This window comes from Bombus vancouverensis, chromosome 4 (genome assembly GCF_051014615.1).
Source record: "Bombus vancouverensis nearcticus chromosome 4, iyBomVanc1_principal, whole genome shotgun sequence".
Lineage (NCBI taxonomy): Eukaryota > Metazoa > Arthropoda > Insecta > Hymenoptera > Apidae > Bombus > Bombus vancouverensis.
The window spans coordinates 8,883,130-8,896,221 of NC_134914.1; the positions used below are offsets into that span (position 1 = coordinate 8,883,130).

Genomic DNA, 13,092 nt, shown 5'->3' on the forward strand with positions numbered 1-13,092 from the left:
GAGTAGTCGGTTTTGATTTCGGCGTTATTATGCCCACGGTCAGGTATAACGCACGGTAGAGAACGTGTCAGCCGTCGATCCGTCGTTATTTCGTACTCCACAGAGAGAAAGAGAGAGAGAGAGAGAGAGACCCTATTCGTTGTTCGCAAAATTGATCTGCAACGTTACATGCAAGACCGTACGAATCGTGATACACTCTACGTTGCATTTCCGCTGCTCACCCCTACCATTTATGAAATTTTCAGCGCCCTTTTTTCTCCCGCCCTCCTTCGTTTTCATTTTTTCATTGATTTCCATGTTCCTGAATTTCTCTTTGTTCGGGAATGAATAACAGATCAAATGAATTTTAACGGTATGTGCGATTAGAAAAATGCACGGTGGATTTCATATTTCGAGAAGTTTATCCGTTCCAACGTTGATTCTTGTTGTCATTCGTGAGAGGAAATATACCGCGAGAAGGCGAGATGAGAAGAGTATATTAAAGAGGAAGGATTAGAATAGCAGAAAGTTGGAGAGTAAATTTATCCATTCAGGAGAAATTAGGTTTCAAAGTTACGATCGTTTCTGTAATACGCCCTGTATTACTCCATGATTACCCTTTCCAAAATATAAGAATAAAAAACAAGACGAGACAAAAGGGTAGACTGAAAAGGAAGGATTAAAATAATATTGTCTATTAATATAAAAATGAAATTATCTATAAAAATTATCAGAAGAACTTGAGTTTCAAAGTTACGACCACTTTCTTTTTATATATACTCTTTATTATCCTATCCTTTGTAGTTATGGAAATTCTAAATAAGAAACAAAGATTGTTTTGCTGTGGTTGATACTGAAAGTAAGTCACCCCTTGAAGTAGGGAAAGCATCCAAGTCACGAAAGAGCAAAAAACGATGTTGCACCCCCCCGAACGATGGGCCTTTCCATCTGGGCATCGACCTATCCAGATGGTAAGAAGCGGGTGCATCATCTCGTGAAACTTGTTCGGATATTCACCAGGGTTCGCCAGGCGTTGGTCCAGGTCAGCATCCACCAGTCGACGGTCACTCGTCCTGTCGGAGGAGGCTCGAACTACCTTTAGGGTTACAGGCAGTTCACCCTCTGCGCAGGGCGTCTGCAAATAATAGACGCGTGCGTGGTCCGTGTGTGTGAACGAGTTCTCGTCTGTGGGCGATAATTTTATTAAGTACAAATGTATCGACTCGAGTGATGGAAAAAAAGAAACGCCGATAGGCGATAGGAAAACACGTGTGTTTTAATGACAATTAAATAATAAAGACAGAGGAGTGAATGATAGAACGTTACCTCTTGAGAGGTAGGCAAACAGCTTGCGCAGCAAAAGTTTCGCGTAACATGGCTGAGATCAGCGTCGCCTTGAATCGTAAACAGTGACATATTTTTATCATATTAAATTTATTATAAACGGCAGAAAGAAAGGACAAACAATATATTGCAATTAAATCGTGTGGATCGCGGTTTCGGATTGTACCACGATCAAAGAAGGATTTATATCGGAGAGATGGCCGGCTACGCGGTCGTGCGCAAAAAATTTTGCTGATCCTCGCTGCATTCGGAGGATCCTGCGCTGTGCATGACCATCAGCGGAAAGAAATTTGTCGGTAAGTGTTGCGGTTACTATTGATTATATTATGCTTGTCGATGATACCATTCGCTCGATACTTCGCGTCACTCACGCGTGAACAATGATAACCGATCAACCGACGTTTTCATGTTCGCGAAGAAGCCGCCTCTGGTGATTCGCGGAAGCACTGGACGGAAGTGAGAGAAGAAATACGTTTGAAACGAATACCATAGTCGTTTGAGAAATGAGATCGTACGACGGCGAGAGCAGTTCCACTGAGGACGACGATAGAAGAGAGGGCCTTCCTGAGGCGCATCTGCAGCAAGGTTCCTGGCAACGTTCGGCCTCGCATCCTACATGGGCTTGGGAACATCGTGCCGCTGTGTGTATCAATCATTATGGTTATACATCTTTCCAAATTTGGTCCTTATTAAGCGATTAAAATATCTGGATAGTTACCATTCAGAAATTGGAAGGATGTTTGTCCTTAAGAATTCCTACATTAGCAAAGAAATTAAATTACATTGCTCAAAACAAATACTATGACAAATGATCTTTGATATATTGAGAGCCTGTTGAATTTAAAAATTGTTTCTCATGTTATTTCTATGGTTTTCATATGTAGCGGCACAAGAGTTAGAATTCGATTCAAATCATGTTATTTTGCTTCAGAGTATCAAGACCGTTAGGTCACAGGTATCGTAAGGAGTAATGAACTCCGAGCAAAACAATGCCGCCGCTACATGTAATCGCAAAACAAAACAAGACTGGCAGTCTCATTATTCGATCTCCTACACATATAACACTGTAATAATTGTAAAATGTACAAAAAAAAAATAGATGTACATACAAGTAACGAGTATAAAGGTCAAAGTGAAACAAAAGACGGTCCTTCAACTTACTTTAAAAGGTACTTTAACTTCGATTAGTGTATACTATTCACTATTGTCTGCTATTACAGCATCCATTACCACCACAATCAACAGCATCGCTCGAGTCTATGTATTCAGTACCGGGAGCATCTCACGCTAGTGTTTCCGCTCCTCCAGCTAGTTACTCGTCGGAGCACCCTCAGAGTGCACCTGGTAGAAGGACTCCCTTGGGTGCCGTCGGCCTCGGTGGTTTCTATTTTCAGCAGCAGCCCCAACCGCATGCTTCATCGAGTGCTCTTTCCGATGAAAATAGACCAGATCAAGAAAGGTATCAGAAAGCCTATAATAAAAATCAATGTAACCCATTTAAACAATATATTTATTAATCCTAACGTTTATAGACCCGGGGCATCGAGATTGAACTGCCCGCCAAAATCAAAAACTACTCGTCAGGGGAAAAGCATGCGATTGAACATTAACGCCAGAGAACGCAGAAGAATGCACGATTTGAACGATGCACTTGACGAACTTCGATCCGTGATTCCTTACGCCCATAGTCCGTCCGTAAGAAAATTGTCCAAGATTGCAACCCTCCTCTTGGCGAAAAATTATATTCTCATGCAAGGTACTTTATACAAAAATACAAGAAATAAAACATGATCTCAGCATGTTATCGATGAATGTATTAATTTGAATCGTGTTTATAAAATTATTCCTTACCAAATCATGCAGGGAACGCTTTGGAGGAACTGAGAAGAGTAATAGCGGTTTTACAGTCGCCACACGCTCACACCACTGCTTTACCACCCACACCTGTTTCCTACGATTTGTTGCATGGGTTCCCAGGCAAATTGTTCCAAGGTGTGCAGGATATGCAAGGACTTCCTACGACAGACCCCCAAAGCGTCACAGCAGGTGGACCTCCAACAGATGGTACTGTAGCTAGTGGAGAATCGAATTAAAGATTTCCAGCCTTTGTTTCTTCGACTAGATGTAGAATCGAATCAAACGTTAAAAGATGTGACGAGCGTTGGGAGAAGCATCAGAAGTATTAAAGGATTTCTTACTATACGATTTACAAAATAAAGGAAGAATAGGTAGACGGTATTACCTTTAGTGTGGATACCGATTTTTATGAATATATTGCGGGAATATTTAATGACACGCAACACGATTAATCTTCCAGAGGACAGAATCTGATAGATTCGATTTTAACATTAAGTCTATAGTACATTTCTAGTCTGTAAGTTTCGAACGCGAGACTACTTGTTGATATACAATGAAAGTATTAGAAGGAGAAGTATTAAGGGGGCGACGTACACTGTTACGAGTTCGATAAACACTGAAGTCAATACTAGTACTTACGGTTGATGCTCCTAAGATGAAAGTTTATGAAAGTACTAGCAATTAATAATTAAAAGTAATTACTTTACGGGCTACGATTATACTAACATGAGCAATAAATGACAGCATATTTCTGTCTCTGGTGAAGCGGAAATCGATTTATAACGAGAAAAAGAAATAACAATCTTAGATGATTTTTTCTTACATACTTTCTTTTTCATTTTTGAAATATCAGATATTAACTGCCAGAGAGAGAAATGATGTAAGGATGAGGAATACAATTTCCAAATCCCGTCCGGTAACGCGATAGTCAATATAGCATGTGATACATGTCGAGATATTATAAATATATATATTATATTCTAGTCATACACGCGTACAGATCTTAAATATTCATATACATATTATATATATAGATATATATATATATATTTAATAATTCGAATTGAGCCATCGATTGTATAACTTATTTATATACATAATGCGTTTATTAAGAGTTTACTACGATGTGCCAAGAATATATCCATCTTTTTGCGGGAATAATCGAACGCGGGGTTCTATACGAAGAACGGAAGTATTCCTAATTAATAGCAATGATCCCTCAAATTATTGAACCTTATCTCTGGAAGCTTCCGTCCTTCGATAGGTTCAGATAGAATGTTGTAAAAAAATTTAATAATGCCGTTAAATGGCAAGCAATAACGACTATTATTATATTATTCCTGATATGATATATGGAATTCCTGATGACATTGGTCGTTAAATTAACAATAAAAGTGTGCAAACGCAACGCTAACGACGAAAACAGACAAAGATGTTTGTTGTAGAGTGTAGATATAACTGTTTAGTGCTCGAATAAAATCTATTTAAGAAAGTTATGGATCGGACAGATGCTCTAAAAGAAATTCGTCAGACATCAATAGAAAAAAAGATTATAAATATTATCTTGGTAGATTGTTATCATGCATGATATAAGAAATTCAAATGGATAACGATTGACATTCTTTCAGGGCAACTGTACTATACAATATTGATTGCAAAATACATTGAAACAAATTAATACATTGATAACGCTCTTTTAACATAAAAGTGGTTATGTACACCACAGGGTGTAACCAATTATTTTTCAAATATGCATTTGGAGCCTATTTTTGAACGAGACTCGTGTTTCTCAGTGAATCAGTGTTACTCGATCTAATTCTTTGCAAAGATATTAGAAATATGTGAGTCGTTTAATGAAAATCGATCAACCCTTGGAATGTTGAAAATATACCGTATCTTCGCACTACTGCTATAATTAACGAAATGAAGGATAAGAGCTATTGATAGATCAAGACAAAATACTGAATATCTACTTCGAAATGGTGAATCATAGTTTCAATTATAAAACAATTACTTACTTATTCTTAATCTTTAGAGACAACTACATACTAGTAGAAATAGATAATTTCTATCAGTCATCGCACACGCGCTCAGTTAGTGGCGCCATCACGGTGACTGCATGACGAACTGCTAATTTGATTCAATTCGAACATTTTTTCGAAACCAAATGCAGGATCGCCATGAAACATAATTTCTACTTCCTTCAACTGTAAAAAAAAGCAAGTCACGTATTACGGCGTGTATCATATTCAACAAAACGAATTAACTTTCAAATTGTAGGATGAATTTCGTTGAAGCTTAAAAGGTTCGACAAGTGGCGCCATCATGGCCGCCACTTTATGGAGCATTCACTTGATCGTCTTCCGTCCTTCTGGGAGGACCTTACACCGTATGTGCCTGATTCTACTGGGCTTATTGTGTGCGTGTCTCATCGGTGGCTTCAAGATGGCCTGCAGCCTACTGCTGCGCGCCATGGTGTGATCATTTGATTTACGGTGTTTCTGTTTCCGTAAATGATTCGTGAATAAGTTCGTTAGTGTCAGAACCACGACGTGACTCGACCGGCTGGTAACTTGGGGCAACATAAAAATGTGACGATCGTCTGTAAATCGGTAAGTCAGAACGAATACGATATTCTTTTCTACTTTGTAATAACTAAATCGTTGGTTTTATTCTTACTACAAACTTAATAACATAGTCATTTCTATGGAAAAAACTGAAGCGGTTAAAAGAACAAACAGGAAGGAGTTTAAAGGGATGGACTAAATAAACAGATATACCAGACGGTAACAAACTTTCTTTCCTCTGTATTCCGAAAGAGTATGGAGTAGAGTAGTACGATAAAACGATGATTTCAAGACACAATTGTTTTTAAGATGAGACGGTTGATAGGTTATGATGTCTTAATCGCGACTAGTTCGTGCAATCTCTTTGTCCTCGTTGCTCGGTTGTTATCACGTATTTTTACGTTCATTAACCTTGTCTTTCTTGTGTTTCTTGGTGAATTAAAACGGAAACAATCTACGGTCAACATTGCTTCAAAAGAAACTAACAATCGTAGTGATATATCAAAAAGATTGATACAGTGTAACTCACGATATTCCGTTGTACATTTATACATACGTAGAGCAATATTTTCCATCGCGAGTGGAAGAACTAACCTTACCTTTCGATTGGGCGAAAGACGCAGGACAGAGTCGCTATTGGTAGTCTTTTTTACATATCTGACACGTAAAACTTATTTTCTTAGTGAGGTTAAACTTGGAGACTTTTGCCAAGGTTTACCATCTCCTTTTTTATTTAATTCTTAAAAAATGCGGTTCGTTATTGTTTAGTATTTTTTTTTTTTTTTGTGAAAGAAGTACGAAAACATAGTTACCAAATCATTAATGTTACAAAATGTATACCAATTTAATTCATCACTTTGAAACAAATTTAGACATACTTAACGTTGTAATCGTAGGATTTAACTACATTGTACTCTGTTTATTAAATGATATCTGGTTGAGGTCTCAACAGGGAAACACAGAAATATCTGTTTTCATGAACAACTAATACCACATTTCGCAGTTACTTGTGAACAGACCATTGGCCAGCCTGTGCTTATTTGCCGTTGACGTCAATTAAGGTTGAAATACCTTGAAACAGTTGATTCATTGCCTCATGATGCTCTTCGACGAAGGATTAACGCGTTCACGAATGATCGTATAGGACTGGACTAATACATACCATAGGATATCAGTATTCTGGTTCTTGCTAATGTAAGGTAAATAACAGCAAAATATTTAAATTGTTCAGCATCCTCGAGCTTGACATCGTGACACACTGGCTCCTGTGCCTACTTCCGGCCTACTACGTTTATGCCTTATTTTCCAAATTTATAACAGAATAACTATACTTTCTTTCAATGAATCATATTCTCGTACAGTATGTACACTTATTTACACGACTTTAATTAATGGGGTACAGAGAAATTATTAATAATTTTATAACAAAAAATGGTACTAATCTTTCTCTATGATAGTAATTTGTAACAATTTTGTTAATTTTTTTAGAGCGAAGTTTGAGAGAGAGAACATTTTTATTCTATGACCTTTATCTATTTCTATAATTTAAACGAAATTTTTAGAGGTTCTAGCAATTGAGTATTCCCAATTCTATAAATCCTAAAAAACAGATGTATATTAATAAATAAAGGAGTTATATTAGACTACTTTTTGTAACACAATGATAAGATAATAAATAATATGAGAAGTGACGTTTGCGATAATGACAAAAATATACATAGTTCGTAGGTTCAAAAAAGATCTATTCTAAATTCAAAAAGGTGTATTCCTAGATTTCCTTTTTAATATGATAACGATGGTATGTAACATATGGCGAAAAATTGGTAAAACTTGTTTGATAGAAAAGAATCCAGGTTCGATCGCCGAACACGGAAAGAAATTTCCATCCGTATCTGTCGAACTAAACAAAAGAAGTTACTCGTGACGCACTTCCGGCGAAACTTATCTCAGATGTATAAAAAGTACGTTAACAATTGGTACGCGTGACGTGTGGTATTAACGATAAAAGCCAATCTTACCAACGACGTTACAGCAACGTGAATTTTCGGATAAGCATCGCGAATGCGTTTTATAATACGAGCAACAAGTTTGTGGCATACATTAATTTTTACGAGTGCGCATATCTCCGATTGTCGAGGTGTACGCGCATCATGGCGACATTACGCAAACATACTGCGTGATCAGGAAATCGTTTCATATAATCAAGTTCGTTCGATACAGTAAAGTACGATGAAAGTAATGTTAGGTTGGTTTATATGAAATTTCATTTTTTCAAAGAATACTGTAAACATATGTAATATCTTTATGTAATCATGTATCTCTGTACTTTATCATGATGCGCCAACATTGGTTTTTGAAATATTTTATGAACATTATGAAACTTTATAGAAGTTTCATATGCACTAACCTAATATTCATTAACGTACATGATATTATGTTTTTATATTTATATCTGAGTCAGATAACAAATTACTTAGAATTCATTTTCTTGTCTCAATTTTGATTATTCGAAGTACTATTCCAAGTATTTATATGATATCAATATCGAGTCCTTCGCTGAACGATAATATTATTCACGTGGGTAGTTTTCTAATTATTGTTATCAATGTATCAATAAGTGATTATCCTCAATTTGTTTGATAGGAAACGAACAAAGAATAGAATATCGATTATTGTGTCAAACATTACAAACCTGCCTATAATATACTCAATATAAATTCGAAATGTAAAGAAATCCTAGATTCTGCACTTTGTAGAAAAATAATAAATTATATCATGTTTTCTGCGGTTTTTAAAAATATCACACAGTCATCAAGCCACAGCATACAAGTACGTAACTGACTGGAGTATAGCGTCTGTTTCATGACGAATACTTGATGAACCAAAATTGTCGTTGGGTCAAGGATTAGCGTCTGATTGAATTATCTTAGCTCACTTTTGTTTTTATACGAGGGATAATAATAATTGAAGCGTACGAATGCAAAGCTGCGATTCCAACCAATGATAGAAAGTTTTCTGATATTTTGCTTATTTTAATGATATTGTAATAAATTCTAGTCGTAATATTGTTGTTTATCAACACGAAACCGAAAGTGATGTCTGACGAACCGTTCCGTTATCGGTATCGCAGCAACAGTTCTCTCTGTTTATACATAAGACTTGTCAACCTTCGTTTTTATGATTTACTCAGAAATATCCCATATTTGACGTCAACAGAAATCTATAAAAGATATCAAAAAGTTATTCATTAAATGTATTATTAACAATTTTAAAAATAACCTGACACATGATATGAAAAAAATTGAACTGTATTCACAGATAAATTAAATTGAAGAAAACATAATATATTCTAATTAGTTGCAATGTTACAATTTCATCGTGATATTCTTATTCGTAGAGTTTGTTGTACTTGGTTGATTAATGTTTGACCTTTGGTGTTATTAAAATTCTTATCCAATCAATGCATATCATTTTATTACTAAAGTTTATTTTATAAGAATCTATTAGCTTTTGTAGTATGTACCATTTATACATTATATTTTTAATAATTATTAACATTTATATTTTTTATTGGAAATGCACAAAGAGTTACAGTTGCAAGAAGCTAACGCATTCTTTTTTATATCATGCGATATTTTCAATTTAATTAAATAAAGTACTCATTTCCATCAAATGTAAATATCGCTAAATCAAAATGAAATGATTTTTAAATTTTGAGCTTTTAATCCTTTTTCTTAATTACACAAGCAGTACACTAGTCGGTCGAGTGCACGTGAGAGGATAGAATTGAAAATATCAGTAAACTATGCTAGAAAGTTCTTTGCGAATGTGTAGTCATGTTAGCTGTCTAACCATGAAAGAATGTGTGTTACGATATCTCGCGTGATAACGATATATCTACCATCCATTGCTGCGTATCAGACACCCCTTTTCTGTTTTCTTATCCCATAGCGTGTTCCGTATCGGAATTCACGTAAATTCTGTATTTATTCCCATAGCTTTGCAAATTTACGTGCTCTCACAATCGTCTCATCCAATATTACACTTTGGTCGACTTTCATTATTCGTTCAAGTATGATTTTTTCACTTAATTCTTATTTAAAAAATCAATCAACTAATAGTTTTATCTATCAGATTTGTAACTTGAAGTAGTAAATTCAAGGACGCGCTGCATGCGTGCTGGTGATTACGAAAGCTTCTAAAAAAAAAATTGAACTTCCCAATTAAATTTCTCCTTTATATTTACAACCAAACAACATTTATCGAAAGAACCAATCGTATACATTTCACTAAAAAAAAAAAGATTTATGTGAGAATGTAAACGTAAGGTGAACTGGAATTCATTGCTTTAGCAACGTCGCTCCGTGTCGTTCTCTTTTCTTCTTTTTCTCCCAATAGTTTTGGATTTATTATTTTTCATTAACGAACAACCAGAGGACCAGGGGTGGGTGGGTGAGAGCGTCGAGTGAAAAATGATGAAATGAGAGAGCAGACAAGAGAGAGAGGATCGTGGTAGCAGGGGGAAAGAAACCGGAACGAGAGAGAGATGAAAACAAAGCGGACACAGCCGCCAGGGCAACAATGGCGCATCGACCCGCCAAAACTCGCGCTGATGCGCAGAAACGCGCGCGTCGCGTCTGCTCTGACCGAACAGCATTGCAACTAATCCTTTATATATCTCGTAGCACGATTATTTTGTCAGCTAGAACGATTTTCCGATAGGACAGATAAATCGAGATAAATCATCTTTGCGAACGAACGGAATACTACGCCGGACGAACGCAGTTGAAAAAAAGAAGCAAACGTCTATTCACCCGATGCGCAAAAGCATGCGCAGTGGGGCTCATGGAAACGACCGACTCTTGACTAACGTAGTAGCTTCTTTGCAGCTGAATTCCTTTCAAACTGATCGTTTTTTACCTTTTTTTTCTTTTAATTAAGTTCTTTTTTATGGCAGAGATTAGTTAATTTTGTTAATTAGAGAAAGATAGGAATCTATGGTAGATATACGTTTTAATAAGGACGGATATATTAGTCCGGCTTTAGACGTTATGTTGCAATAGTTGTTGGTAGGAATAGGAGAAAGTTATTGCAGTACTGCTGTTTTCGGAATAACATATTAACTGTACTGCTTGGTCTGCAGAATCTAATACGCAGTCTTAAGCGATTCTACAGGAAACGTGCTAGCTTCTTTGCTATCTTACGTTCTCCTTTATTGCTGACTATTCATATGCTGAACTTCTCAGTTGTAGGATGAAACATTCGAATAATTATCACTGGAAGATGCATGTTGGAGTCATATCAAACGAAAAATATGAATATCGTATAAGATCCAGACATTATTGAATCTACATAAAAATATAAATAGATTCAAGACATATATACAACATTTATATAACTTTTTAAAATAAATTTTTGTAAGTTTGTAAGATACTGTGTTACTCCTGTAACTTGGTTTCTATCGTCAACATTCAAAACAGAATGTACATAAGGTCTAAATTGGAAAGTTCAATTGGATAAGGTTGACGTCCTGCGTTCCCCCGTTTAGGTTTCAATCTGGACACGATATAACCTTTGGAAATCAGTCCAGGTATCCTAGAGGACACTTCGTCCCAGTTCGTTCTCGTGAACGGGGCAGGACTGAGAAGTATGGTCCAGGATGGATGAAGATCAGGTGCCGTGGTTGCCCTGGCAACCGGCATTGATCCCTCCCCTCTTGTTCTACCGTCCTTTTCGTCTCTCCTCCACCACACATTATTGCTCTCTCTCTCTCTCTACCCCCCCTCCCCCACCTATCTCTATCTCTTTACCATTTCTCTCTTTTCAGTGTCGAACACAGAGATACAGATGCATACATAGATTTGAGAAACACAGAAGAGAAAAATCTCTTTTCTTACTCGGTTCTGGCTTGCTACACTGCTTTCGCTTCTCCTTTCTTTCTTGACCCCCTCCCCCCTCTCACTTCATCCCTATTCAACGAATCTCTTCTCTCTGTTTTTTGATTCTTGTTATCTTTGAATCCAGCGTCGATCATTCGTCATCTTGTTTGAAGCTACGAAAAAGACTAAGAGTGGTTTTAGGGGTTGAAATGAAGGGGTGGGCTCGAAGAAAGAGGGAAAAAGCGTGTGTGGTTTGCCAGAGAGCTATTTAATACGTGATAGTTACAGAATATGTAGTGAGATCGAAGAAATGGTAGGCGATACAGATATGGTAAAGTAGAAAATCTCGATCTCTTAAATAGAGCGTTGTCAAGCAACCGATATTATTTCCATTGCTGTAGCTACGACATAAATATTATACTTAAAGTAGTGGCCATGAAACCTCTCCTTCTTTTTCTTACTTTCTTTTTTATTTACCTGTTTGCGGAGGTGCCAAAAATTATCACTATAAATCCTGTCCATAGGTTTTATCTAATTGTAGATAAAATCTCCTTATTATTACATTTTCTTATGATACACATAGCTAAGAAGTATTAGTTTCATTTTTTAATCATGGCATCCATTTCCTACTCTAATATACTAAATGTCCTGTGACTTATGCATGATGTTATATATCGAGGTCTTTCCCTCTTCCTTAACCTATTAAGGACCAAAAAGTAAAATAATTTTAATGCGAATAAGGTTATCGATCATCCTAAAATGGCGAACGTTACATCAAACATCTCTAAAATCGTTTAGACGTGTCTAGTGTGGCAACTTATTCGGACGATTCAGACATTCCACGAGTGTTTCTTCCACGTTGCAGATTCTTCGGTGAAATATCTTCCCCCATTCTAGTTGAAAGCTATTCATTTTACTTGACCGCTACTCCATTCTTCCAGTGGAGTTTTCCTGGTTTTCTTGTTAACACCAACTGGCGTCCGGAAGAGGACCACGAGTTTGTTTACCGTCATTTGTCCGTTCGGTCCCTTCGGGGTGTAAACGGACGCTGGCCAGTGCTGACCTCGTGGTCACGGGTTAACCTCCCCGCGGTAAAGACAGATTAGGATAGGTTAGGGTTATGAACCATTGGTCAGCCATCAGACGTGAAGGGCTCTTGATAACATGACTCCCCTTGATCCGACTTTTTCGATTCCAAGATGTTTATTCGACCAGTCGCGGAGAGACGCGATCGCGAGGAAGCGCGTCAACGGAAATCGTAAATTCCCGTTACAATTAGAATAATCGACGCCACGAACAGGTCGACCTCCTATTTCGATTAGGATAATAGGGATGGATCAATGAGTATAACACTGAGTTTAACAGATTATAATATTATATATGTCGGAGATGAAAGAACACCGGAGCCTTTGGAATTTTGGATAATCCCGCAACATTGTAACCTAGAGCCTACTATAGCTGTAATT

At 36.8% G+C, this 13,092-nt stretch overlaps 2 protein-coding genes and 1 long non-coding RNA gene across 5 annotated transcripts in view; 2 read left to right on the forward strand and 1 right to left on the reverse strand.

Annotated features, from left to right (window-relative positions):
• Positions 1 to 742: 742 nt before the first annotated feature.
• Positions 743 to 3,316, reverse strand: LOC143302548 (uncharacterized). The gene is made up of 2 exons (XR_013058139.1): positions 3,175 to 3,316; positions 743 to 3,082 (listed from the first exon to the last, which is right to left on the reverse strand). It is a non-coding gene; the product is annotated as an uncharacterized LOC143302548 (long non-coding RNA).
• Oli (basic helix-loop-helix family member olig) lies at positions 1,135 to 4,676 on the forward strand. Its single transcript, XM_033334410.2, has 5 exons — positions 1,135 to 1,619; positions 1,742 to 1,964; positions 2,544 to 2,782; positions 2,856 to 3,079; positions 3,187 to 4,676. The coding sequence occupies exons 2-5, from the start codon at positions 1,827 to 1,829 to the stop codon at positions 3,414 to 3,416; spliced, it is 831 nt and encodes a 276-aa protein (XP_033190301.1). The 5' UTR covers positions 1,135 to 1,619; positions 1,742 to 1,826; the 3' UTR covers positions 3,417 to 4,676.
• Positions 4,677 to 5,522: 846 nt separating this feature from the next.
• The window catches only part of Axud1 (AXIN1 up-regulated 1), a 34,621-nt gene continuing 27,051 nt past the window's right edge, over positions 5,523 to 13,092 (forward strand). The window contains exons 1-2 of one of the 3 annotated variants that reach the window (XM_033334398.2): positions 5,523 to 5,792; positions 6,751 to 6,946. The gene's annotated coding sequence lies outside the window, so the exon portion shown is untranslated. Of the gene's footprint in view, positions 5,793 to 5,836; positions 6,387 to 6,750; positions 6,947 to 13,092 lie in introns of those variants that run through there. The other 2 variants (XM_076617694.1, XM_033334399.2) reach the window with 2 other exon arrangements.